The sequence below is a fragment of the Rhinopithecus roxellana genome, chromosome 11 (genome assembly GCF_007565055.1).
Source record: "Rhinopithecus roxellana isolate Shanxi Qingling chromosome 11, ASM756505v1, whole genome shotgun sequence".
In the NCBI taxonomy this organism is placed as follows: domain Eukaryota; kingdom Metazoa; phylum Chordata; class Mammalia; order Primates; family Cercopithecidae; genus Rhinopithecus; species Rhinopithecus roxellana.
Genome location: NC_044559.1, coordinates 470267 through 496113, shown reverse-complemented (window position 1 = coordinate 496113; position 25847 = coordinate 470267). Strand labels below are relative to the sequence as shown.

At 42.1% G+C, this 25847-nt stretch overlaps 1 protein-coding gene across 3 annotated transcripts in view; it reads right to left on the bottom strand.

Annotated features, from left to right (window-relative positions):
- LOC104675962 (zinc finger protein 25) overlaps nt 1–25487 on the bottom strand; it is a 30673-nt gene extending 5186 nt beyond the window's left edge. The window contains exons 1-4 of one of the 3 annotated variants that reach the window (XM_010380624.2): nt 25037–25487; nt 20079–20178; nt 2416–2542; nt 2016–2111 (exon numbers count right to left, since the gene is read on the bottom strand). In XM_010380624.2, the coding sequence (XP_010378926.1) occupies nt 2016–2111; nt 2416–2542; nt 20079–20093 (238 nt within the window). In that variant the 5' untranslated portion in view covers nt 20094–20178; nt 25037–25487. Of the gene's footprint in view, nt 1–2015; nt 2112–2415; nt 2543–17867; nt 18054–20078; nt 20179–24601; nt 24776–25036 lie in introns of those variants that run through there. The other 2 variants (XM_030941282.1, XM_030941283.1) reach the window with 2 other exon arrangements.
- Between the last annotated feature and the right edge of the window lie 360 nt (nt 25488–25847).

The following is a 25847-nucleotide window of genomic DNA, read 5'->3' as shown; positions in this document are numbered from 1 at the left end:
ACCTGTAATCCCAGCTACTCAAGAGGCTGAGGCAGGAGAATCACTTGAATTGGGGAGGTGGAAGTTGCAGTGAGCCAAGATCGCGCCACTGCACTCAAGCCTGGGCAACAGAGTGAGACTCCATCTCAAAAAAAATCTTATGTTTGGAAAACATTTGAGAGCATAGTAAAATGGAAGTTAACAGGTGTTTTGGGGCCACAAGGAGAAATAAGTTGCATAGGCAAGAGAGGGCCAGACTAGTTCTTGACAGAAAATTCATGTAAATGAATATTACTAATACCTCCTTACCCTTGTAAGTTTTTTATTTTGTCTAAATGACTTAATACTAAATGACTTAATACTGAGTCAGTATTAAGTATACCATGAAGGCTTCTGACAATGTACATCTGCTGCATTACACAGCTACTGTGGGAATTTAGATCAACAATTTTTGTTTTGATCCTAACAAGGAAGGAAGTGGAATGAGCAGAACTATCTTACAAGAAGGTAAAAATATGGGATCAGAATATAAATAGGGCAAAGATGCTGGAGAGGTCAATTTTAGGAGTCCTTATCATAAAAACCAATGCATTGGCCTTAAGAATGGATGAGCTCTTACAGGAGTTAATAAAAAAAGCACAGAGCAGAAAGTAGAGAGTGTCTGTCTGTTGTCAATTATTTTATATATATTTTTATTTCTTTTTTTCATGAACATGAGTCTCACTGTTGCCCAGGCTGGAGTGCAGTGGGGCGATCTTGGCTCATTGTAACCACTGCTTCCTGGGTTCAAGCGATTCTCGTTGTCTAAGCCTCAGTCTCCCAGGTAGCTGGGACTATAGGTCTGCACCACCATGCCTGGCTAATTTTTGTATTTTTAGTAGAGACACGGTTTCACCATGTTGGCCAGGCTGGTCTCGAACTCGTGCCCTCAAGTGATCCACCCGCTTTGGCTTCCCAAAGTGCTGGGATTATAGGCGTGAGCCACGGCGCCCAACCAGTCTCTTGTTAATTAATATTCATTCTTTCAATAAATATCTAGTGAGCAACTAATATGTACTAGGCATTGTTCCTGATACTGGCAACACATCTGTGCACAAGTTAGAAAATACATCATAAACATTTAAGGAGGCAGGATGAGATTGCCTTAGTGTTATCCAAATAAGATACAGTAGATTTTAGGGGGGATAAGGAGTGCTTTGTGGGAAGGATAAACACTGTATAGCAGGAAGTAGCAACTCCGAAATGAAAGAATTGTTGAGCCGCATAACGATTTTTAATCTGAGTTCAGAGTTTAAAGAAAATATGGGAAATTAAAATTGGTGCTAAAATAACTGAAGTATTTTGTTGTTAATAAAAGGAGGGAGATGCCATTTAAAAAAGTTTTAAGTTAGATTTACAAACACTTTATAGTTGCATACTCTAATGGCAGGGAGTAACTGGTGATGCTAGAGAAAAAGACAAAATCTTACAAGGTAAGGAGGGATTAGAGTTTGTATATAGGAAAGAGAAGTAAATCTATTTAAAACATGTCTAGCAAAGGAGAGAATTTAAGTGGAGAGAACAAAAATTGGAGGTGTGAATTAGGTTTTTTCACATGTGCAAATAAAGTGTCCTTAATCACTTCCAAAACTATAGGGCATTTATAAAGAGACTACCTAGGCTGGGCGTGGTGGCTCATGCCTGTAATCCCAGCACTTTGGGAGGCTGAGGTGGGTGAATCACCTGAGGTGGGGAGTTGGAGACCAGCCTGACCAACATGGAGAAATCCCGTCTCTACTAAAAGTACCAAATTAGCCAGGCATGGTGGTGCATGCCTATAATCCCAGCTACTCAGGAGGCTGATGAGGCAGGAGAATTGCTTGAACCTGGGAGGTGGAGGTTGAGGTGAGCTGAGATGGCAACATTGGACTCCAGCCTGGACAACAAGAGCAAAACTCTGTTTCAAAAAAAAGTGAAAGATTGCCGAAAAATATTTCAGAAGGCAAGAGGCACCAACCACTCACCAGCAACATGGGATATAATTTCTTCTAACTCACCAGAGAAACCCCGATGTGGATATTCTACTTCTAATATCCACGGCTTTCTTCCTTGCTTCAACTTGAAGACTGCATTTGGCTTATTCACATGGTAACCTATGAATGGAAAATATCAAGGAAATGATACAAATTGCTTGGAATTTAGGGACTGTGAAAGATGAGGAAGTGGAGTTTCAGGAGAATGATGAAGGTTGCAGTTAGGCTTGGCAAATTTAGATTCTTTCAGTGGGGAGACAGGGACACAAATATTTTTTCTAGCACCCAAAATGGATTTATTAACTTCAAACTCTGAATCATAGCTAATGTCAATCATTCAACCCTATAGGGACCTTTTATATTCCAGCAGCCAAGAAGGGAGATGCAAACTACCGGGATTTACACCTGGGGAAGTTTTCCTCACCTACTGAGACCAGGTGACTATAGTTTTCCAGCATCACATCCTTATACAGAGTCCTCTGAGCAGGAGTCAGTAACTTCCATTCCTCCTTGGTGAATTCCACAATAACATCCTTTAATGTCACGGGTCCCTGGAATAACAAGCTTCAGTTCAATCTGAAGTAACCAGAATAGATAGCATACCATTGAAAAGACATGTGAGCTAGCTCTTAGTGTACTAACTGCAAAGTTCACTCTGGAGAGTTAGGATATGTGCCATGCTGTACCCTGCTTTATTCATAGAAGGAATGTTTGTTCATTACATATTTACTGAGCTCCCACTCCATGCCTGGAACTCTGCTGAAGATACAAAGATGAAGAAAAAAATAAGTGTCATGTGCTGCATAATGACATTTCAGTTAATGATAGATTCCATATATGATGACAATCCTATAAGAAAATACAGTATTTTTATTGTCTGTTTTCTATGTTTAGATACACAAATCCTTACCATTGTGTTATAAATTGCCTACAGTGTTCAGTACAGTAACATACTATAGAGGTTTGTAGCCTAGGAGCAATGGGCGACACCACATAGCCTAGGTGTGCAGTCAGCTGTACCATCTAGGCTTGTGTAAGGACACTCTATGATGTTTGCATGACAAAGTCACCTACTGATACGTTTCTCAGAACATATCCCCATCACTAAGTGATACATGACTCTATTCCTGTTAACGAGGAGCTTATATTTTGCCAGGGAGACAAAGGTGAAAATGCTAAATTACAGTATGTGAAGCAGGTGCCATGACAGAAACAAGTACACAATATGAGATGGCCACAAATGGGGGTAATTATTTGCATTTCATATTGTCACAATAGATTTTATTAGGTGGTCAAACTAACTTTAGGAATAAAGAAAACATAATTGGCAAAGGCATGGATTCATGAGAAATGGCAAGTTTAGGAAACCACATATAACTTGGTAGGTATGATACCTATGGTGGGTATATACCAATGGTAAGTATATACCATAGGTTGCTAGTTATATACCTATAGTAGGGCACAGGACCAAGATTAGTTAGAAGGTTACAGTGTAGAGTCAAGGGACAGGACAAGAAGAAATTCTGAATCTGTCTTTTGGACTAGTAAAATATACTTTGGATATACACTTAACAAATAAATCTCTGCTTAATACATACATTTGCTTGTATTAATGTTTATTAAGAATTAAGGCAAAGAGTGTGGTGGCTCAGGCCTGTAACACCAGCTACTTGAGAGGGTGATACGGGAGAATCAGATGAACCTGGGAAGTCAAGGCTGCAGTAAGACACAGCGAGACTCTATCTAAAAAAAAAAAAAAAAAAAAAAAATAGGCTGGGCACAGTGGCCCACGCCTGTAATCCCACCATTTTCGGAGGCCGAAGCCGGTGGATAACCTGAAGGCAGGAGTTTGAGATCTGCATGGCCAACATGGCAAAACCCCATCTCTACTAAAAAAAATACAAAAATTAGCTGGGCATGGTGGCACACACCTGTAGTCCCAGCTACTCAGGAGGCTGAGCCAAAAGAATGGCTTGAACCTGGGAGGCAGAGGTTGCAGTGAGCCAAGATTGTGCCACTGAACTCCAGTTTGGGTGACAGAGCGAGAATCCATCTCAAAATAATAATAATAAATTTAACAAGTTTGTTTTTGTTCATATAAGAGAAAACATAAAGAGATATTCTGCTATTTCATACTATGTGAAATGTCTTATATATCTCTGGGATGCTCGCCATTCACTGTGTAGATGAAAATACAGACACCAGGAACCACTGAAGAGACATGTCAAGTAAGCACTGGAGTTATAGGGGTAAATGAGTGGCTTAGGAGAAAACTTTAATGTAAAAGTGGCAAATAGCACATTAGAAAAATCAGAAAAACATTTATATAAAAGCAACAGCAGTGGGGGAAAGAAGTATAACGTGACTTTGTGATTAATTGGACATTAGTTAACAATCACTGGGAGAAAGGGGGAGGGCAGCACCCATAGTGTCTGTATGCCTTGCTTGTGAGTACAGTCATAGTGCCAATTATTTTCATTCCTTCACTTTTATTGGTAGAACTGTTTAAGGCTATGAAATTTCCTCTAATCACTGCTTTATTTATACTCCATGAAATCTGAAAGGCAGTATTTTTATTTGCAGAACATCTTGGCTGGATATAAATTCTTGGTTCATTTTTTTTTCTTCTTCTTCTTTTGAGATGGAGTCTGGCTCTGTCTCCCAGGCTGGGTGGCGCAATCTCGGCTCACTGCAACCTCTGCCTCCCAGGTTCAAATGATTCTTCTACATCAGCCTCCCAAGTAGCTGGGATTACAGGCGCCTGCGACCACACCCGGCTAATTTTTGTATTTTCAGTAGAGACGGGGTTTCAGCATGTTGGCCAGGCTGGTCTCGAACTCCTGATCTCAAGCTCACTGCAAGCTCCGCCTCCCGGGTTCACGCCATTCTCCTGCCTCAGCCTCCCGAGTAGCTGGGACTATAGGCGCCCCCTACCTCACCCGGCTAATTTTGTACAAACTAACATTATTATGTGGCAACCAGGAAGTCTGTAAATGAAAACAGGAATACAAGGAAAAGGATAAGTTGAGCAGGAGTTAATGAGTTGAATTGTGTTCATTCTGTGCTTAAAGTGACTGTGGAACATAAAGATGGAATTGTCCATTTTGGCAGATACACATATGAGTAAGTTTCCACAGACAGAATTTTCAAATATATAAAAAACAGAGCTCTAGAAGAGCCCAAAAAAGAAGGTGTGGGGGCTGGGCACAGTGGCTCACGCCTGTAATCCCAGCACTTTGGGAGACTGAGGTGGGTGGATCACGAGGTCAGGAGATCGAGACCATCCTGGCTAACATGGTGAAACCCTGTCTCTACTAAAAATACAAAAAAAAAAAAAAAAAAAAAAAAAAAATTAGCAGGGTGTGGTGGTGAGCGCCTGTAGTCCCAGTACTCAGGAGGCTGAGGCAGGAGAATGGCCTGAACCTGGGAGGCGGAGGTTGGAGTGAGCCAATAATGCACCACTGCACTCCTGTCTGGGCCACTGAGCAGGACTCCATCTCAAAAAAAAAAAAAAAAAAAAAAAGAAGCTGTGGGAACAGCAGTATCTGAGATAATGGCAGGAGACTAGGCCCAGACTATGGAGCCTGAGAGAACTTCTCTAAACTTCTCTAAGAGTAAGCAGCCAGAAGGAGTATCTAGGAAACCAAAGAAAGGGAGACTTACATATAAGGGACAATTGTAGTTAAAAATCCAAATGTAAAGAGTCCAAATTTGCATAATCATACACCAGCACAGCAAAGGAGTGAAAACTGTGATAAGTAAGCAGGCCTTTTGAGAAATTTTGGAAATATCTAGAATTCCTAAGAGCAGAGAAGAGAATCCAGCTCTTGGACACACATCCTAACAAAGAGCTCATGTCAACTTCTATGCTCAGAGTCAGACGGCTGGGGTTTGGCAAGAACAGAAGGATGACTGATAGGAAAATTAATTAAAGACTCCCCACTTAAAAAACAACAACAAAAACCGAAGAGCATCCAGTATAAAGCAAGAGCTGATGAAGAGACCCCACCACATAATGGTACCAGGGTCAATTGGGCAACATGATTACTTCACCAGGGTGCCTAAATATGGGCACAATACAGACAAAAAGAGAAACACAAATTGTGTTATATACACACATAGACATTTTATTCTGTTGAAATACATCTGTATTTTTTAAAGCAACACTTCTATTTCTGTGAAAACATACAAGTACTAGTTTCTTAGATGACAGCAATTCTATTTCAGCAATTAAGAGATTACCTAAGAGAATAAGGACAAAACTGACATATGACTTTTCATATGTAGAACCAAATGCTAAAAGACAAAGAAAAAATGCCCACAAAGGATAAAGGTTTTGAACCTAGAATTCCATGCCCTGCCAAATTTTTTATTCAAGGATAATAAAAAAAAGATGTTTTCATAAATACGAAGATGTTAAAAGCACACAAACGATGCACGATATTTGCAAGGCATTCTAGAATATACTTAATAGAAACTACAAAAAAATCACATGGCAAATCAGATATAAAAGCTAATAGGGCCGGGCACGGTGGCTCACACCTGTAACCCCAGCACTTTGGGAGGCCAAGGCGGGTGGATCACCTGAGGTTGGAAGTTCGAGACCAGCCTGACCAACATGGAAAAACCTTGTCTGTATTAAAAATACAAAATTAGCCGGGCATCGTGGCTCATGCCTGTAATCCCAGCTACTCGGGAGGCTGAGGCAGGAGAATCGCTTGAACCTGGGATATGGAGGTTGTGGTGAGCCGAGATCATGGCATTGCACTCCAGCCTAGGCAACAAAGATTGAAACTCCATCTCAAAAAAAAAAAAAAAAAAAAAAAAAAAGGCTAACAGATGGCCAGGTGCAATGGCTGATGCCTATAATCCCAGCACTTTGGGAGGCTAAGGCACATGGATCATGAGGTCAGGAGTTCAAGAGCAGCCAGGTCAAGATTGTGAAACCCATCTCTACTAAAAATACAAAAGATTAGCCAGACATGGTGGCGGGTGCCTTTAATCCCAGCTAATTGGGAGGCTGAGGCAGAGAATTGCTTGAACCCAGGAGATGGAGGTTGCAGTAAGCCAAGATTGCGGCATTGCACTCCAGCCTGGGCAAGAGAGCAAAACTCCGTTTCAAAAAAAAAAAAAAAAAAAAGCTAACAGTTATGTAAGAATAATTTATTTCTCATATAGCCATAACAGGAAACTATAAAATTTAAAACAGACTGCTTACAGAAGAAGTGAGATGGAAAAGACTATTTTGTAAACTAAACTGTCCTTCAAAGATACTTATAAATATACATTAACAAAGTGCTCACATCTTTTCATGAAATATTCACTAAAAGATCATTTTCTGGGCCAGAAAAATATCTTAAACTAAAAGAATTGAAATCTACCAAATACATTCTCTAAACACAGTAGACTTAAACTAGAAATCAGTAACAGAAACTTATCTGGAATGCTATCAAATACTTGAAAACAATAGGCGAGCACTTTGTTTAATGTTATTGGGAAATAACATTTGAACTTTGTTCTCTGAAAAAAGCTGATAAACCTATATCCAGAATGACCAAGATAAAAAATACATGTTAACAACATCAGAAATGAAAAGAGGAAGAGTTACTATAGGCCCTACAAACAGTAAAAGAAAAATAAGAGAATACTAAGAACCAGTCTATGTGCATAAATTTGACAACTAAGATGAAATGGATTAATTCTTTGAAAGAGGATAACTACCAAAACTCACTCAGGAAGAAATATCTAAGACAAATAATATTACCTAGTATCAATTGTATTAAATAAACTGAATCTGTAGTTAAAAACGTTTCAACATGACTGATTTCATGAGAAATGGTGACTTAGGGTGCTGTAAGAATTGGTCCCTCCACTGAGGCAACCACTAAAGCTGACAAAAACTGATAGAATCAAGTTTTTGGAACTGTAGAATCTTTTTTCTGTTTCTTTTTAAAACCATCAAACAGTGGAGTACTTTTTTTTTTTCTTTTCTTTCTTTCTTTTTATTTATTTATTTTTTGAGACAGAGTCTCGCTCTGTCACACAGGCTGGAGTGCAACTGTGTGATCTCAGCTCACTGCAACTGCAACCTCTGCCTCCCGGGTTCAAGCAGCTCTCCCACCCCAGCCTCCCAAGTAGCTGGGATTACAGGGGCCCACCACCACGCCCAGCTAATTTTAGTAGAGATGGGGTGTCACATGTTGGCCAGGCTGGTCTAGAACTCCTGACCTTAGGTGACCCAACCGCCTCAACCTCCCAAAGTGCTGGGATTATAGGCATGATCCACTGTGCCCAGCCTCAGTGGAGTACTTAATAAAGAAAGAGGCTGCTAAATTTTGGGGAGAAAGTGCATGGCACTTTTTTCTTACTGGCCTACTGATATAGTTTGGATGTGTGTCCCCTCCAAATTTCATGTTGAAATATAATCCCCAGTGTGGGAGTTGGGGACTGGTGGGAGGTATTCAGGTCATGGGGGTGTATCTCTTATGGATGGTTTGGCACCATTCCTTTGATAATGAGTGAGTTCTCATTTGGCTCACATGAGATCTAGTTGTTTAAAAGAGTCTGGCACCAGGCGTGGTGGCCCAGCACTTTGGGAGGCCGAAGCAGGTGGATAACCTGAGGTCAGGAGTTTGAGACCAGCCTGGCCAAGATGATGAAACCCTGTCTCTACTAAAAATACAAAAATTAGACGGGTATGGTCTTCCATGCCTGTAGTCTCAACTACTTGGGAAGCTGAGGAAGGAGAACTGCTTGAACCTGGGAGGCAGAGGTTGCCATGAGCCAAGACCATGCCACTGCACTCCAGCCTGGGTAACAGAGTGAGACTCCACCTCAAAAAATAAATAAATAAATGAATAAATAAAGAGTCTAGGACCTACCCCTTTTCTCTCTCTCTTGCTCCCATTGTCACTATGTGATGTACTGGCTCCTGTTTCAACTTTCTGCCATGAGTAAAAGCTCCCTGAGGCCTCATCAGAAGCTGAGCAGATGCTAGTGCCATGCTTCCTGTACAGACCGCATAACCATGAGCCAAGTAAACCTCTTTTCTTTATAAATGACCCAGCCTCAGGTATTTCTTTGTAGCAATGCAAAAAAGAACTAACACAAAATTGGTACTGAGGAGTAGAGCATTGCTATAAAGATACCTGAAGATATAGAAGCAGTTTTGAAACTGAGTAACAAGCAGAGGTTGGAAGAATTTGGAGGGCTCAGAAGAAGACACTAAGATGAGGGAAAGTTTGAAACTTCTAAGAGACTGGTTAAATGGTTGTGACCAAAATGCTGATAATGATATGGACAGTGAAAGCTAAGCTGATGAGGTCTCAGAAGAAAATGAGGAATTTATTGGAAACTGGAGTATAGGTCACCCATGTTTTATCCTAGCACAGAGCTTGGCTGCATGTCCCAGGGATCTGTGGAAGACTGAACTTAAGAATGATGACCTAGGGTATCTGGCAGAAGAAATTTCTAAGCAGCGAAACATTCAAGATGTGGCCTGACTGCTCCTAACAGCCTATGATCAAATACAGGAGCAAAGAAATTACTTAAAGTTGGAACCGATATTTAAAAGAGAATCAAAGCCTAAAGTCTGGAAAGTTTGCAGCCTGGTCCTGTGGTACAGAAAGAATCCAAGCCCAAGCAGGCTGTGGAGCAACCACTTGCTAGAGAAATTAGCATGACTCAAACAGAGCCAAGTAACAATCCAACACAATGGGGAAAAATGCCTTAAAGGCATTTCAGAGATCTTCAGGACTGCGCCTTCCATCACAGGCCCAGAGGCCTAGGACGAATGAATGGTTTCAGGGGCCAGGCCTAGGGCAATGCAGCCCTGTGCAGCCTTGTGACACTCCCCACATCTCAGCTGCTCTGGTTCCAGCTTCAGCTCAAGGGGGCCTAGGTACAGCTTTAGCCCCAGCTCAGGAGGGCACAATCTGTAATCCCTCATGGTTTCCATCTAGTGTTAAGTCTGCAGATGCTCAGAATGCAAGCATGAAGGAGGCTTGGCAGCTTCCCCCTAGATTTCAGAGGATGTACTGGAAAGCCTGGGTGTCCAGGCAAAAGTCTGCCACAGAGATGGAGCCCCCGCAGAAAAACTACTAGGGCAATGTTGAGGGAAATGTGTGGTTGGGGTACTGCCTAATGGAGCTGTGGGAAGGGGGCCACTGGCCTCCAACTTTGGAATGCTAGAGCCACTAGCCACTTACAACCTCAGCATGGAAAAGCTGAAAGCAGTCAACTCCAGCCATTAAGATTAATCCATTAATCCATTAAGATTAAAGCAGATTTCTTAACAGAAACTATGAAAGCCAAAAGGCAGTGTGATGACTTATTAATGTGCTGAAAGAAAAGAATTCTATTTCAATAATTCTTTTCCATCAAGACTATCCATCAATAATGCAGATTAAATTAAGGTATTCCAAGATAAACAAAAGCTAAAGGACTCTGTTTCTAGTAGACCTGCCTTATAAGAAATGCTACAAGAAGTCCTTCAGTCTGAAATGACAGGACACTGGACAGTAATTCAGGGCCAGATGAAGCTATAAAGAACACAGGTAAAGGTAACTATATAGGTACATATAAAAGCTGGTATTGTGGTATGTTTTAAATTTTATCTCTTTTTGTTTCCTATAGGATTTAAAAAGACAAATGTATAAAATAGTAATTATAAATACATGTTAATGGTCATACAACATACAAAAATATAATCTGTGACAGTAACAACATAAAAGGGGGAGAAACAGAGCTACATATCAGCAATTTTTATACAGTACTGAAGCTAAGTTGGTATCAATTCAAACTAGATTGTTAAAAATTAGAAAAAATTGTAATGCTAAGAGTAACCACTAAAAACACCTTAAAATATTCACAAAAGGAAATGAGGAGGAAAGCAAAATGGTACATTAGAAAAAAATTTAAAAAGAAGGCAGTATTGGAGGGTATTAGTGTGTTATCACATTGCTACAAAGAACTACCTGACGCTGTGCACAGTGGCTCACTTCTGTAATCCCAGCACTTTGGGAGGCTGAGGAGAGCACATCACTTGAGGTCAGGAGTTCTGCTTGGACGAATGGAGGCAAGATGGCGCACTTCCAGGTTCTTCATCACCAACTTTTCCCACGCGCGCGAAAATGCAGCCGGCGCCTGGGAAGGTGCAGACCAACCGGGCATGTGCCAGGTGATGTCAATCCGAAGAGACCAAGATTTACCTGGTCGCACCTACGGAACGCCCCCCGACACGCCCGTGTCCTGCCTATTGCCCTCCGACTCCTAGAAAAGCCGCTCCTGGCGGACGCCCCGCGGCGGACTTCCCAGCCCCTCACTCTTGTCGGGACTGCAGCAACTCCGTCCGAGAGCTCACCGGGCGACTCTCTTGGCCTCCTTTGCCAGAGGCCGACAGACCTCTCCCTACCCACCTCCTTCTCTGAAGCTAGGTGACCAAAAATAAATTTGCAGTTTTGCTCCTACCCTTGCCTGCTCGCTGGTTCTTTTGTGCCCGCTCTCGTGGTCGTAGAAAAACAAATCAGTTGGTGCCGAAACCTGGGAGGAGACCCCTCCTCAGGCCTCTAAGGATTGAGGAACCTCCTCCTGCTTCCACGCCGCGGATGGACCAGGACCTGAGACCTGCTTCCCTCACTCTCACGGCCTCACTAGGGTAAGTGCCCTTGTCTCCTCTTTACCTCCCTCGGCCAAAAATCCTGCGCAGGTCCGAGGCCCACTTTTGAGCCACCAAGTGGATCGGGAGACCCGTTCAGGATGGAGACGTCCGCCTGAAGGTAATCTCCACCTTGGCTCCAAGAGCCTCCAGTCTGTCTCTGCTGGTTCCAAAGGACGCTTTGAAGCCAGGCAGAGATCCACTTCCATTTCCATTGTGTCCATTGTGTAAGTAAAGAGGAAACAAACGGGAAACCCCCAGTCCAAATTTCCAAAGAGCACCCCCTTAGGGTGCCTCCTAGCCAATTTAAAAAACCTTACAGCTCGAACAAGACCTTAGGAGGAAGCAGTTAATTTTCCTTTCCACTGTGGCGTGATCAACCTCAGCAATTTCTGCCAGCGGCTAGGCAAGTGGTCCAAAATTAATTACATACAAAGCTTTTGGGCCTTACGCTCTCGTCCCGACCTGCCCTATACTCCTCCTTCTCTCCCTGCTCTCTTCACCCCCTCCCTTCCTGCCCAGACTCCTCCTCCTTGCTCCTCATCGACTAGTAGCCATGCTCACACCCGTGCCCCCTTCCACGTCCTCAGCCGGCCACCTAGGGTCCCCTATCTCTGCACACACCCGCTCTAAGTGCCCTGCTGACACCCTCACTCCTGCCCCACACCCTCCTACAGTGTTAGCACCTTTGCGAGAGGTAGCTGGGGCGGAGGGGGTAGTCAGAGTACATGTCCCTTTTTCACTGGCCGATCTTTCCAAAATTGAGAAGCGTTTAGGTGATTTCTCAGCTAATCCTACCATATACATAAAGGGATTTAGATACCTTTGTCAGGCCTATGACTTAACTTGGCATGACCTCCAGGTTATCCTAACCTCTACCCTAAACTGACTGAGGTTCTAACCCAGTATACCTGGTTAGATCCGGCCTCCCCCACAGGGGCCACCATTTTGGCATCTTATTTCATTTCTCAATCAGCTCCTGACATTCGTAAAAAACTTCAAAAAGTAGAGGATGGACCTCAGACACCAATACAAGACCTAGTTAAATTAGCCTTTAAGGTCTATAATTCCAGAGAGGAGACGGCAGGCTCGCCTCAAACAGAAGTTACAGCTCCTAGCAGCGGCTTTACAGCCCAGTCGTAACCCCAGGCCAGAGAGCACACACCCTGCAGACTCCAAGGCTACAAAAGAAGCCTGCTATAAGTGCGGCAAGGCAGGACACTATGCCAACAGGTGTCCCCAAGGTCCCCGAGCCCCAACACAGCCTTGCTATAAGTGCAGGCATCAGGACATTGGGCCAGTGAATGTCCTAACCCTCGTCCACCAGCAACCCCCTGCCCTGCTTGCCAGCAAGGAGGACACTGGAAGTCTGATTGCCCCACGCTGAGAACACGTGCCACGCCTCCACGTGACCCCCTTTCCCAGGATCCTGGGAGTTCCTTCCAGCTCCTACATCTGGACGATGACAACTGAAGGTGCCGAGACTTGGGGACCCCCATCACCCTCGCCGAGCCGTGGGTAACTCTCCTGGTAGCGGGTAAGACAATTAATTTTTTAATCGACAGCAAGGCTACCTATTCTGTTTTGCCGTCCTTCTCTGGACCTAGCCTTCCATCCAATATCTCTGTAGTAGGAGTAAGCAGAAAGCCATCCACTCCACGAAAAAGCTCCACTCCTTAATTGCTGCCTGGCCAACAACTACTTTGCGCACTCGTTCCTCATTCCCAACTAAAAAGGGCCCCTACCGAAAGCAATCAGTGGAAATCAGTTTGGCCTTTCCCCACTCGCCTCAAACTTACTAAATGTTCTTAACTATCTTATACTCCCCAACCTTGCCAGGACCATCCTTCTAGGGTTTTGCCCATATTCCAAAAAATGCTTCCATTCTTCATTCCTATACTAATACTGTGCCTTATTTTATTCTTCATCCGTACATCCAAATGCCAACCATGGGCCCCGACCTTAACGACGCCCCTTAACAGCAGGAAGTAGCCAGACAGACCACGGCGCCCCTTTATCACTATTACCAATAAAAGGTTGGACTGTTTGGACGAACGGAGGCAAGATGGCGCACTTCCGGGTTCTTCATCACCAACTTTTCCTGCGCACGCGAAAATGCAGCTGGCGCCCGGGAAGGTGCAAACCAACTGGGCATGCGCCAGGTGACGTCAATCCGAAGAGACCAAGATTTACCTGGTTGCACCTACGGAACGCCCCCCGACACGTCCGTGTCCCGCCTACTGCCCTCCGACTCCTAGAAAAGCCACTCCCGGTAGACGCCCCGTGGCGGACTTCCCAGCCCCCCACTCTTGTCGGGACTGCAGGAACTCCGTCCGAGAGCTCCCCGAGCAACTCTCTTGGCCTCCTTTGCTGGAGGCCAACAGACCTCTCCCTACCCACCTCCTTCTCTGAAGCTAGGTGACCAAAAATAAATGTGCAGTTTTGCTCCTACCCTTGCCTGCTCACTGGTTCTTTTGTGCCCGCTCTGGTGGTCTTAGAAAAACAAATCAAGTTCAACATGGCCAACATGGCGAAACCTCGTCTCTACTAAAAATACAAAAATTAGCCAGGCATGGTGGCATGCACCTGTAATCCCAGCTACTTGGAAGGCTGAGTCAGGAGAATCTCTTGAACCCAGGAGGCGGAGGTTGCAGTGAGCTGAGATTGCACCACTGCATTCCAGCCTGGATGACAGAGCAGGACTCCATCTCAATTTAAAAAAAGAAAACAAAAACAACTACCTGAGACTGGGTAATTTACAAAGAAAAGAGGTGTAATTGGCCCATGGGTCCACAGGCTATCCAGGAAGCATGGCAATGGAGGCCTCAGGAAGCTTAAAATCATAGCAGAAGGTGAAGGAGAAGTTGGCACATCTTCACATGGCAGAGCAGGAAAGAGAGGGCAAAGGCGGAAGTGCTACACACTTTTAACCAGATCTTGTTAGAACTCACTCACTATCACAAGAACAGCAAGGGAGAATTCTGCCCCCATGATCCAATCACCTCCCACCAGGCCCCTCCTGCACCATTGAGGGTTATAATTTGACATGAGATTTGGGTGGGGACACAGAGCCTAACCATATCACGGAGGAATTAAAGGAAAAGATATAAAGTATGTTGAAGAAAAATGTCAAGTTGCAGAATTCTTTATCAAACATCATTTTAAATAGATTAGACTCGCCAGTTAAAGGCAGAGATTGAATGGATATCAAAAACATGATTCAAATATATGCCCTCTAAAATTAAATTTAGATCCAAAGACACAAGTAGGCTGAAAAGAAAGGATGGAAAAAGGCATCTCACAAAAATAGTAGTAACCAAAAGAGAGCTGGCTGGCTATACTAAGATAAGACCTAAATAAATGAGACGGCATCCTGTTTTCATGGACTGGGAGACTTAACATGGTTCAAATGACAATACTACCCAAAGAAATCTACAGGTTCAAATATCCTGCAATTCATGTGAAATTGTGAGGGGTCCTCAATAACCAAAACAACATTGGGAAAGAAGAATGAAGTCAGAGGATTCAATTCAAAATTTCAAAACTTACTGAAAAGCTAGTTATCAAAACAGTGAGGTACTGGCATAAGGATAGACATACAGTCTAATGGGATATAACTGAGTCCAGAAATAAACGCATATATCTATGATCACATGATTTTCTTCATCTTTTTTTTTTGTTGTTGTTTAATTTTTCTAAGACAGGGTCTCACTGGCTCGAGTGCAATGGTGCAATCATGGCTTACTGCAGCCTGGACCTCCCCAGGTTCAGGTGATTCCCCTGCCTCAGCCTCCCAAGTATCTGGGACTAAAAGTGCACACCACCCACCTGGCTAATTTTTGTATTTTGTAGAGACAGAGTCTTGTCATGTTGCCCAGGATGGTTTCAAATTCCTGGGCTCAAGAGATCTGCCCACCTTGGTCACCTAAAGTGTTAGGATTACAGGCATGGGCCACCACATCCAGCCCCAACTGATTTTCAACGAGGCTGTCAAGACCATTCAGTGGGAAAAGAATAGTCTCTTCACCAAATAATAGTGGGAAAACTCAATACCCACATGCTTGAGTTAAATGGGACCTCTACCTCATATCATATGCAAAAATCATTCAAAACAGATCAATGACCTAAATATATGAGTTAAACATGTAGAACTCTTATAAGAAAACATAGCCTACCTTGAATTTGGCAATGGATTCTTCTACATGACACCAAAAGCACAAACAAAAGAAAAATAAATTTGAATTCATCATAATTTAAAGTGTTTGTGTATTATAGAACACTGTCACAATGGAGAAAAGACAACTCACAGTGTGGAAAATATTTGCAAATCATCTGAGAGAGAGTCTCCCTTTGTTGCCCAGGCTGGAATGCAGTGGCGCCATCTGAGCTCACCACAATCTCTGCTTCCCAGGTTCAAGCAATTCTCCTGCCTCAGCCTCCCAAGTAGCTGGGACTACAGGCACGCACCACCATGCCTAACTAATCTTTGTATTTTTAATAGACACGAGGTTTCACCATGTTGGCCAGGCCAGTCTCAAACTCCTGACCTCGTGATCCGCCAGCCTCAGCCTCCCAAAGTGTTGGGATTACAGCCATGAGCCACTGCACCTGGCCAATCTTTTTTTTTTTTCTTAAGACAGTCTTGCTCTGGTGCCCAGGCTAGAGTGCAGTGGTGCCATCTCGACTCACTGCAACCTGCACCTCCCAGGTTCAAGTGATTCTCCTGCCTCAGCCTCCCAAGTAGCTGGGACTACAGGCATGCACCACCAAGCCCAGCTAATGTTTGTATTTTTAGTAGAGACAGGGTTTCACCATGTTGACCAGGCTGGTCTGAACTCCTGACGTCGAGTGATCCGCCCACCGTGACCTCCCAACACGCTGAGATTATAGGCAATGAGCCACTGGGCCTGGCCATAAAATGTTCTTATAATTTAACAACAAAAAGATAAACGGCCCAGTTAGGAAATGGGCAAAGAACTTGAGTGTACATTTCTCCAAATAACACAACTCACCCTTGAACAACACAGGCTTGGATGCAGATTATTTTCAACCAAACATAGATTGAAAATGTAGTATTTGCAAGATTGGAAACCCACATATATGGAGGGCCAATTTTTTGCACACATGGGTTCTGAAGGGCTGACTGCAGGACTTGAGTATGTGTGGATTTTAGTACATGCAGGGGTCCTGGAACCAATCACCTGCATATACCAAATGATGACAGTATATACAAATGGCTAAAAAGCACACTAGAAAAATAATTGAAAAAAAAAGCACACAAGATGATGTTCAACATCATTCATCTCTAAAGAAATGCAATGCAAAACCACAACAATAACACTTCACCCCCCCACCCTAATTATAATAGGCATAATTTTAAAAATGGAGAACAGGTTTTGGGGGTATATGGAGAAACTGAAACCTTTGTACATTGCTAATGGGAATGTAAAATGATGCAGTTGCTGTGGAAGTTTGGCAGTTCCTCAGAAAGGTAAACATAGAATTGTCGTACATTCCAGCAACTCCATTTTTTAGGTATATACCCAAAAGGATTGAAAACAGGTGTCAAGTACTTACAGATGAATTTGCCTAACAGCACTATTCATAATAACCAAAAAGTGGAAACCACCCAAATGTCTGTCAATGGATGAATGGATAAACAAATTGTGGAGTATATACACAATGGCATTTTAGCCATAAAAAGGAATGATGTACTGATCACATGCTTCAAGGTGGATGAACCTGGAAAACACGCTAAGTGAAAGAAGGCAGACACAAAAGGTCACATAATGCATGATCTCACTTACATGAAATATTTAGAATAGGTAGATCTATAGAGACAGAAAACATTAGTGGTTGCCAAGGGAAAGAGTGAGAGAGAACAGGGAATGACTGCTTAACGGGTACGGGGTTTTCTTTTGGGATGGTGAAAATATTTTGAAAGTAGGTAGAGGTGGTGTTACAAAACACTGTGAATGTACTAAATATTAATACCTCACAATTGTATAATTTTAAATGATGAATAGTATGTGAATTTCACTTCAATTAAAACAAGTAAACAAAACCTTTGAACAAAGACAACTTCAGGCCTAAATGGTTTCATTGGTGAATTCAATCAAACAATAAAGCAGAAACAATACTGATTTGCTCCAGACGACCACCAGAGGAAGTGCCAGAGAATAGGCAAGTAAGCAGGGTAAAAGAAAACTTTATTAACCTACCAATGTGAAGGAGGGGCGAGGTTCACCGGTCTCCGGTGGTGGAGGCCGACGAAGTCGCTCCGGCTTCTTGGGCGAGGTTCCTAGGTCTGCACACGACCAGGGGCCAAGGAAGGTCGTGCTGCCCGCCAGCCCGGAGCGGCTTTTATGTCCTGGGCCCGGGAGTGGGAGGGCAGTGGGCAGGACACAGGAGGGTCAGGGGCGGGACATAGGCGGGTCAGGGGCGGGGCAGTAGGCGCGGCTAGGTAGGTTTCGATTTTCTTCCTCAGACGTCAGACTGTGCCTGCAGCAGTCGACCTGTGTCTTTCCCGGGCGCGGGAAAGTTGACAATGAAGAACCCAGAAATGCGCCATTTTAGTCCCTTTGTTCTTTTGTTCCCTCCCTCCCTCCGTCCAGACAAATACCAATTATATGTAATTTCTTCCATAAAACCAAGAAAAAATAACCATTCTCAACTCATTTTATAAGGCTCACATGACCCTGAGACCCAAATCTAACAATAACATTACCAGAAATGACAACTACAGTGGTTGCTGGCACCAGTTTGTATCAGCTCAGAAGAGCTAGTTTTCAGGAACTGGCTGGCATGTTATAGCTTGAAATTTGGTATGGTGAGAGTATTTATACCACAGAAACTGGTAAATAGTATAAACCAGATTTCTTTCCCAACCCCTAAAATCTGATTATTAAACATTTACTAGTATACTGATCACTGATCAATATTCTTAATGGTGATAGATGCAAAAATCCTCAACAAAATGTCAGGAAATCTAATTCAGCAATATATAAAAATATACATGTTATGACCAACTTATCCTGGCAATGCAAGTTTGATTCCACATTTGAACATCAATCAATGTTGTTCACTACACTAACAAACTAAAAAAGAAAACAACATGATTATCCCAGAAAAAGGAAAAGAACATTTGACAAAATTCAAGATCCATTCATGATAAAAATTCTGAACAAACTAGGAAAAGAAGGGAACTTCCTTCATCTGATAAAAGGCATTTATATAACATCTATAGCTTATACCATCCTTATTATTGAATAGCTAAATTCTTTCCCCCCTAAGGTCAGGTTTCATTATGTACAATCCTTTGATTATATAAAAGGTGATTTTTAAATGAGCAAAAAAACCACAAAAAAAACAAAAAAACGAAATTCATTGTTTTCTACAGCCTACAAGGGCCATACATATTCTAGCTTCCTCTACCTTTTTGATGTTACCTCTTACCATTCTTTCCCTAAGTCATATCTCTCTAGCTTCAATATCCTACATACTGTTTCTGGAACATGCTTTGGGGTGTCTGTATTGCTGTTTTTCTTACCCACAATGCTGCTCCCTCAGATTTCTACTTGACTCTCTATCTCATTTAATTCCAGACTTTCCTCAAATACTGTCTTTTAGGGTAATATTGTCCCAATCAACCTACAACTCGTTCCTTACTTCACTGTATCACTTTGTCCTCCTAAATTGCTTGAGTTTGTCTCTGAACATACACCTCAGAAATATTACTCAAATGTTGACACATTGTTATAAGGTATATTTTTAAAATCACATTTATGGCCTGGCACAGTAGCTCATGCCTGTAATCCCAGCACCTTGGGAGGCTAAGGTGGGAGGATCATTTGAGGTCAAGAATTTGAGACCAGCCTGGCCAACATGGGGAAACCCCTTCTCTACTAAAAATACAAAAATTAGCGGGGTGTGGTGGCAGGTGCCTGTAATCCCAGCTACTCGTGAGGCTGAGGCAGGAGAATCACTTGAACCTGGGAGATGAGCTACAGTGAGCCGAGATTATGCCACTGCACTCCAGCTTGGGCAACAGAGCTAGATTCCATCTTAAAAAAAAAAAAAAAATCACATTTGTTAGTATCAATGCCATTGTCTACTTTATGCCAAACAGGCAATAACCTATTTAGCATTGCTTTCATGCCATCAGTGCAAGTATCAACAGTGTAAAAGGCAATCTACATCTTAGCACTCTGAGTCTCAACCTCATAGACCCCTTGAGAAGGTCTTGGAGCTCCCAGGGATCTGCAGACCACATTTCAAGAATTGCTGTTTTATTCTAATAGTATTTTGCCTGAAGGTGATTTTTAACTATTTCTACGTTTCTAATTTAGTATATGGGCTCTTGTTCGTAAAACTCATTAAACACACACACACAGACACAGTGAAACAAAGTAAGGGCTAAACAAATGACTCACCTGGATCTTGTTCATTTTCTGTTGCTCTTGGGAAAGGCTGAAAACTACAAAGCCAGAGCAGAAATCATAAGGGACCTTATCTGGCAGCCCCAGGAATCACCTGTGAGAAATTTCCATACAACATTTTAGTAAAATATATACCTTTGAGAAAATGTATCTTTGACCCATTAGAAAGCATAGTAAGGAGCATGATGAAGTAGCATCTACCTGTCCACTTCTGACTCTGATATTAATCTTGATGAGCCTGGGACATTTTTGAATGAATCTACACATTTCTTTCCTACTGACTGTTTTGAAAATTATGTTTCTGTTTTCTGAATAACACAAAAGAAAAAACTTAAATATCCAATCATGACTGATTAAATAACATGTATAATATATCCAAAGTATGGAGCCCTTTGCTGACACTAGAAATGATGTTGAAGAGATATATTTATTGGTACATAAAAGGTAATTAAGCTATATATCATAAGCATTTTTTTCTATTATAAACCCAAGGTTAGAAAGTCTTTTCAAAGTTCTCAAAAATAAGACATTTCTTCTTCCCAAATTGCAGTTTCTCAAAAACTACTTCTCCAAGAAACTTCTTTTGATGTAAATATGACATAATGAACTTAAAGACTCAGTCCTACGCTAGGCTCTGCTATTAATAAACTTAGTGATTGCCTTAGTTTCAATACTTTTGTTTTTAAAATGAGTAGGAATTAGATAATCTTGAACAACCCTTCATGTACCATTCTGATTCTGTAAGTCTTCACCCAGGATCACCAAAATAGACAGTACCTGCAATGCACTGTACCCTCAAAACTTGGGCTGGGCCTAAGGCAAAATTTAATTAGGCCCTGATGAACTCTGACTTGAGAATCTAATCTGCTGACAGTGACACAAATCCAGCTTCTAAAATCACAGTTAGGCATCACAATTCTCAAACAAGCACTTCATATATATGTAGCAAAAGGCAACTACATGTCATAATCCTAAGGTCCTTGTCATAAGCAGCAGAAATCATACAGGGCACCCAAATTGGAAAGGAAAAATCAAATTATCTTTGTTCACAGATGACATGACCCTATATTTAGAAAAACATAAAGACTCCACCAAAAACACTGGTAGAACTGACACATGAATTCAGTAAAGTTGCAGGATATGAAATCAACATTAAAAAATCAGTAGCAGGCCAGGCACGGTGGCTCATGCCTGTAATCCCAGCATTTTGGGAGGCCAAAGTGGGTGAATCACCCGAGGTCGGGAGTTCGAGACCAGCCTGACCAACAAGGAGAAAACCAGTCTCTACTAAAAGTACAAAATTAGCCAGGTGTGGTGGTACATGCCTGTAATCCCAGCTACTCAGGAGGCTGAGGCAGGAGAATTGCTTGAACCCAGGAGGCGGAGGTTGTAGTGAGCCAAGATCATGCCATTGCACTCCAGCCTAGGTAACAAGAGCAAAACCCCATCTCAAAAAAAAAAAAAAAAAAAAAAAAAAAAAGCAGCATTTCCATACACCAACAGTGAACAATCTGAAAACGAAATCAAGACAGCAATCCCATTTACAATAGCTACCAAAAAAACTCCAATACCTAGGAATAAATTTAACAAAAAAGTAAAAGTATAAAATTAAAATTAAATTTTAATTTAATTTTATAGTATAATTAAAATATATATTTTAATATATAAAATATAATATATAATTTAATATATAATTAAATTATAATATAATTTAACACTATAATTAAAAGTATAAAACAGGCTGGGCACTGTGACTGACACCTATAATCCCAACACTTTGAGAGGTGGAGGCAGGTGGATCACCGAGGTCAGGAGTTTAAAATCAGACTGGCCAACATGGCAAAACCCTATCTCCACTAAAAATACAAAAAAAATTAGACAGGTGTGGTGGCTCACTCCTGTAATTCCAGTTACTCAGGAGGCTGAGGCAGGAGAATCACTTGAACCTGGGAGGCAGAGGCTGCAGTGAGCCAAGATTGCATCAAACTGAGATCTTGTCTCAAAAAGAGTATAAAACACTGATGAATTATATTAAAATGGAAAAATATCCCATGCTCATGGACTGGCAGAATTAATATTGTTAAAGTGTCCATAGTACTAAAAGCAGTCTACAGATTCAATGCAATCCATATCTAAATACCAATGACATTCTTCACAGAAATAGGAAAAAAAAAAACCCTAAAATTTATATGGAACCACCAAAGACCCCGAATAGCCAAAACAATTTTGTGCAAAAAGAACAAAGCTGGAGGCATTGCACTACCAGACTTTAAAATATACTATAAAGCTATATAAACAAAACGGTAGGTTACTGACATAAAAAGAGACACATAGACCAATGGAAAAGAGAATTGAGAAATAAATACATGCATTTATAGCCAATTTCATTTTTGACAAAGGCGCCAAGAACATACATTGGAGAAATGACAGTTTCTTCAATAAATGGTGCTGAGAAAACTGGATATCCATATGCAGAAGAATGAAACTAGATCCCTGTCTCTAATCATATGCAAAAATCAAATGATAGTGGATTAAAGACTTAAATGTATGACCTGAAACTATGAAACTACTTGAAGAAAACATTTGGAAATGCTTCAGAACACTGTTCTGGACAAAAATTTTTTGGTAAGACCTCAAAAGCACAAGCAACAAAGACAAAAAATAGACAAATGGGATTACATCAAACTAAAAAGCTTTGGCACAGCAAAGTAAGCAATCACGGTGAAAAGACACCTAAAGAATAGGAGAAAATATTTGCAAACTACCCATCTGACAAGGAATTAATAACCAGAATATATAAGGAACTCAACACCAGAAAACAAAAAATGTGATTTAAAAAAATTGAGCAAATGATCTGAACAGACATTTCACAATAGAAGACGTACAAATGGCCAATAGGTATATGATAAAATGTTCAACATCACTAATCATCAGACAAATGCAAATCAAAACCATAATGGGATATCATTTTACCTCTTAAAACAGCTATTATAAAAAAGGCAAAAAAAAAAAAAAAAATGCTGGGACATGGAGAAAGGAGAACCCTCATACACTCTTGGTGGCAGTGTAAACTAGTACAGCCTCTGTGGAAAACAGTATGGATGTTCCTCAAAAAATTAAGAACAGAATTACCATATGATCCAGCAATCTCACTGCTATGTATATATCCAAAAGAAAGGAAATCAGTATATTGAAGAGATCTCTGCACTCCCATTTTTATCGCAGCACTACTCACAATACTCAAGGTATAGAATCAACCTAAGTACCCATCAATGCATGAATAGGTAATGAACATTGTGGTATATATACACAATGGAGTATTATTCAGCCATAAAAAGAAAGAAATTTTGTCATTGCAGCAACAAAGATGGAACTGGAGGACATTATGTTACATGAAATAAGCCAGGCACAGAAAGACAAATATAATGTGTTCACTCATACGCAGGAGCTAAAATAGTTGATCTCATGAAGGTAGAAAGTAGAATGTTGGTTACCAGAGGCTACGAGGGGAAGCAGGGAGTGAGGAATGAAGAGAGGTTGGTTAATGGGTACAGAAATACTGTTAGGTAGAAGGAATAAGTCCTAGTGTTCAATACGGTGATAAGTGTTAACAATAATTTATTAGTACTAGTGTTCAGTACGGTGATAAGTGTTAACAATAATTTATTGTGTAATCAGAATAGCTACAAGATTTGGAATATTCACAACACAAAGAAATGATAAATGAGGTGGTGGATATTATAATTACCCTGATTTTATCATGACACATTGTATGCATATATCAAAATATCACACGTACCCCACAAATATGTATATTATGTACCAAAAAAAAAAAAAAAAAACACTAAAATAAGCAGCAAAAACCACTTCCAGCTAGCATGGTGCTTACAAATGCCTAAGCTCAGTTATCAGCCAATGAGAGGTATTATCATATCACCATCATAAAATGGGGGAACTGATGAACTGCAGTTTTCATATTTAAAAAAATTCTTTGTCCCATTTCCTGTCTTTAGAAACTAGCCTCTGGGCTGGATGGGATTCCCAGCTTCTCCTGTAAAATGCAAAATTGAGCCCTCAAATTGTGGTTTCAATTTACACGTTTCACAGTCCTCTGAGAAGAGACTAAGGTTGGAGGATGCAGGAAGGCCTTAAATAATTAACCTTTTGACTCAAGGGCTCTGAAGATTCCCCCAAGCATTTTTGGAAACACAACACTACGTGGTTAAGGCTGGGTTCAAGTACACTCCACAGCTACGTTCTGGTGGTGTTCAAGGGACAAATGTTGTGCTAAATACAAGCCAAGACTGGATTTTGGTGTGGGAAGGCGCATGAATTCAGAGGAAAAAGTGAGGATTTACAACCCACCTGCTAATACTGTGAGTAAAATAATTTATCTCTCTGAATCTTTAGTAGTCACATTTATTTAAATGGAGGTGGTTAAGTCGAAAGGATGGTTACGATGATTAAATGAGCCAATAATGAAAACAACATGTCTTGTAATAATAGAAGCAGCTCACCTTTATTGAGTCCTGTATCATACTTTATATCTACTACCCTATCCAGTACCCAAAGGCCCCCATCATTTGCCAAATGGGCGTCCAGCCGCAGTGGGACCACATACAGACGCTGGACCGGAGCCCATGTCCCTGCGGCTTTCGAGCGCCGCGTCTGCAGCGGCCAGCGTGCCTGACGTGGCAGCTCCGGTCACGTCACACAATGTGGCTACTCCGGGCGCCCGCTGCCCGTCCACCGCAGGCCTTCTCTGGCCGCCCCTCAAGCAGGTCGCGCAAACACCATTCCGGGCAGGAGCGCCAGCGCAGATGGCCAACCTCCCCGCCAGGCCGCTCCCACCCGGGACCCTCCGCAGAGGCCGCTCCGGGGCCAGGAGGCGGCTTACAGGCTCGAGACCCCGCCTCCCAGGCCCTGCCCGCCCGCAAAAGCCTTCGACACACCTGCAGGGTCTCGGCCTCTGCTCCTGGCCAGCGCCGGGCCCAGGCCCCGCCCTTTGCGGCCCAGCCGAGACCCGGAAGCACCGGACTCCTCTCCCCACCCTAGGGCGTAAGACAAAAACGCCAACGCCAGAAAAGAGACGACACTGCACATGCGCAGAACGTTTCCCGAGCCCTACTCCAGAACTACGCTTCCCAGAAGGCCCGGCTGCGACTCCATCTTGGATGACGTCGTGAGGCGCAGCCTCCTCCAGGGTCCTGAGTGATTGCGGTCGGGTTTCTTGGAGCGGGCGCTGGCTTTGCTCAGTGATGGCGGCAGAGCTGCACCTTCGCACATCCAGGCTTGAAGACAGAAGGCCACCGTGAGATGCCCCAAGGAACACTGATGGGCAGTTTTGTTAAAGTGATTGAACTCCGTGGGTACAAAAGTACATGGAGTAATGAAGGATAATGCCGTGTAACCGCTTCCTCTTAGGAATGCTAGCTTTCACAATTGTGCAAACGATACGCAAAACGTAATAAACTACAAAATATGTATAAGCTAAAATAAAACGAGTGTACCACTTCCCAAAAGCAAAAGCTCTTAGTGTTAGGTGTACATCCTTCTCATGAATTTACACAAATTTTAACCTAATGGTGTAGAGTATCATGACTCTCATTTCACTAGGGAATATATATATATATAACCATCCCTCCTTATCCAGGGGGTCCGTATCTATGGATTCAACTAAGTTCGGAATGAAAACACTTAAAAATTCAATCTTATTGAGTATGTACAAACTTTTCCCCTTGTCATTATACCCTAAACAATACA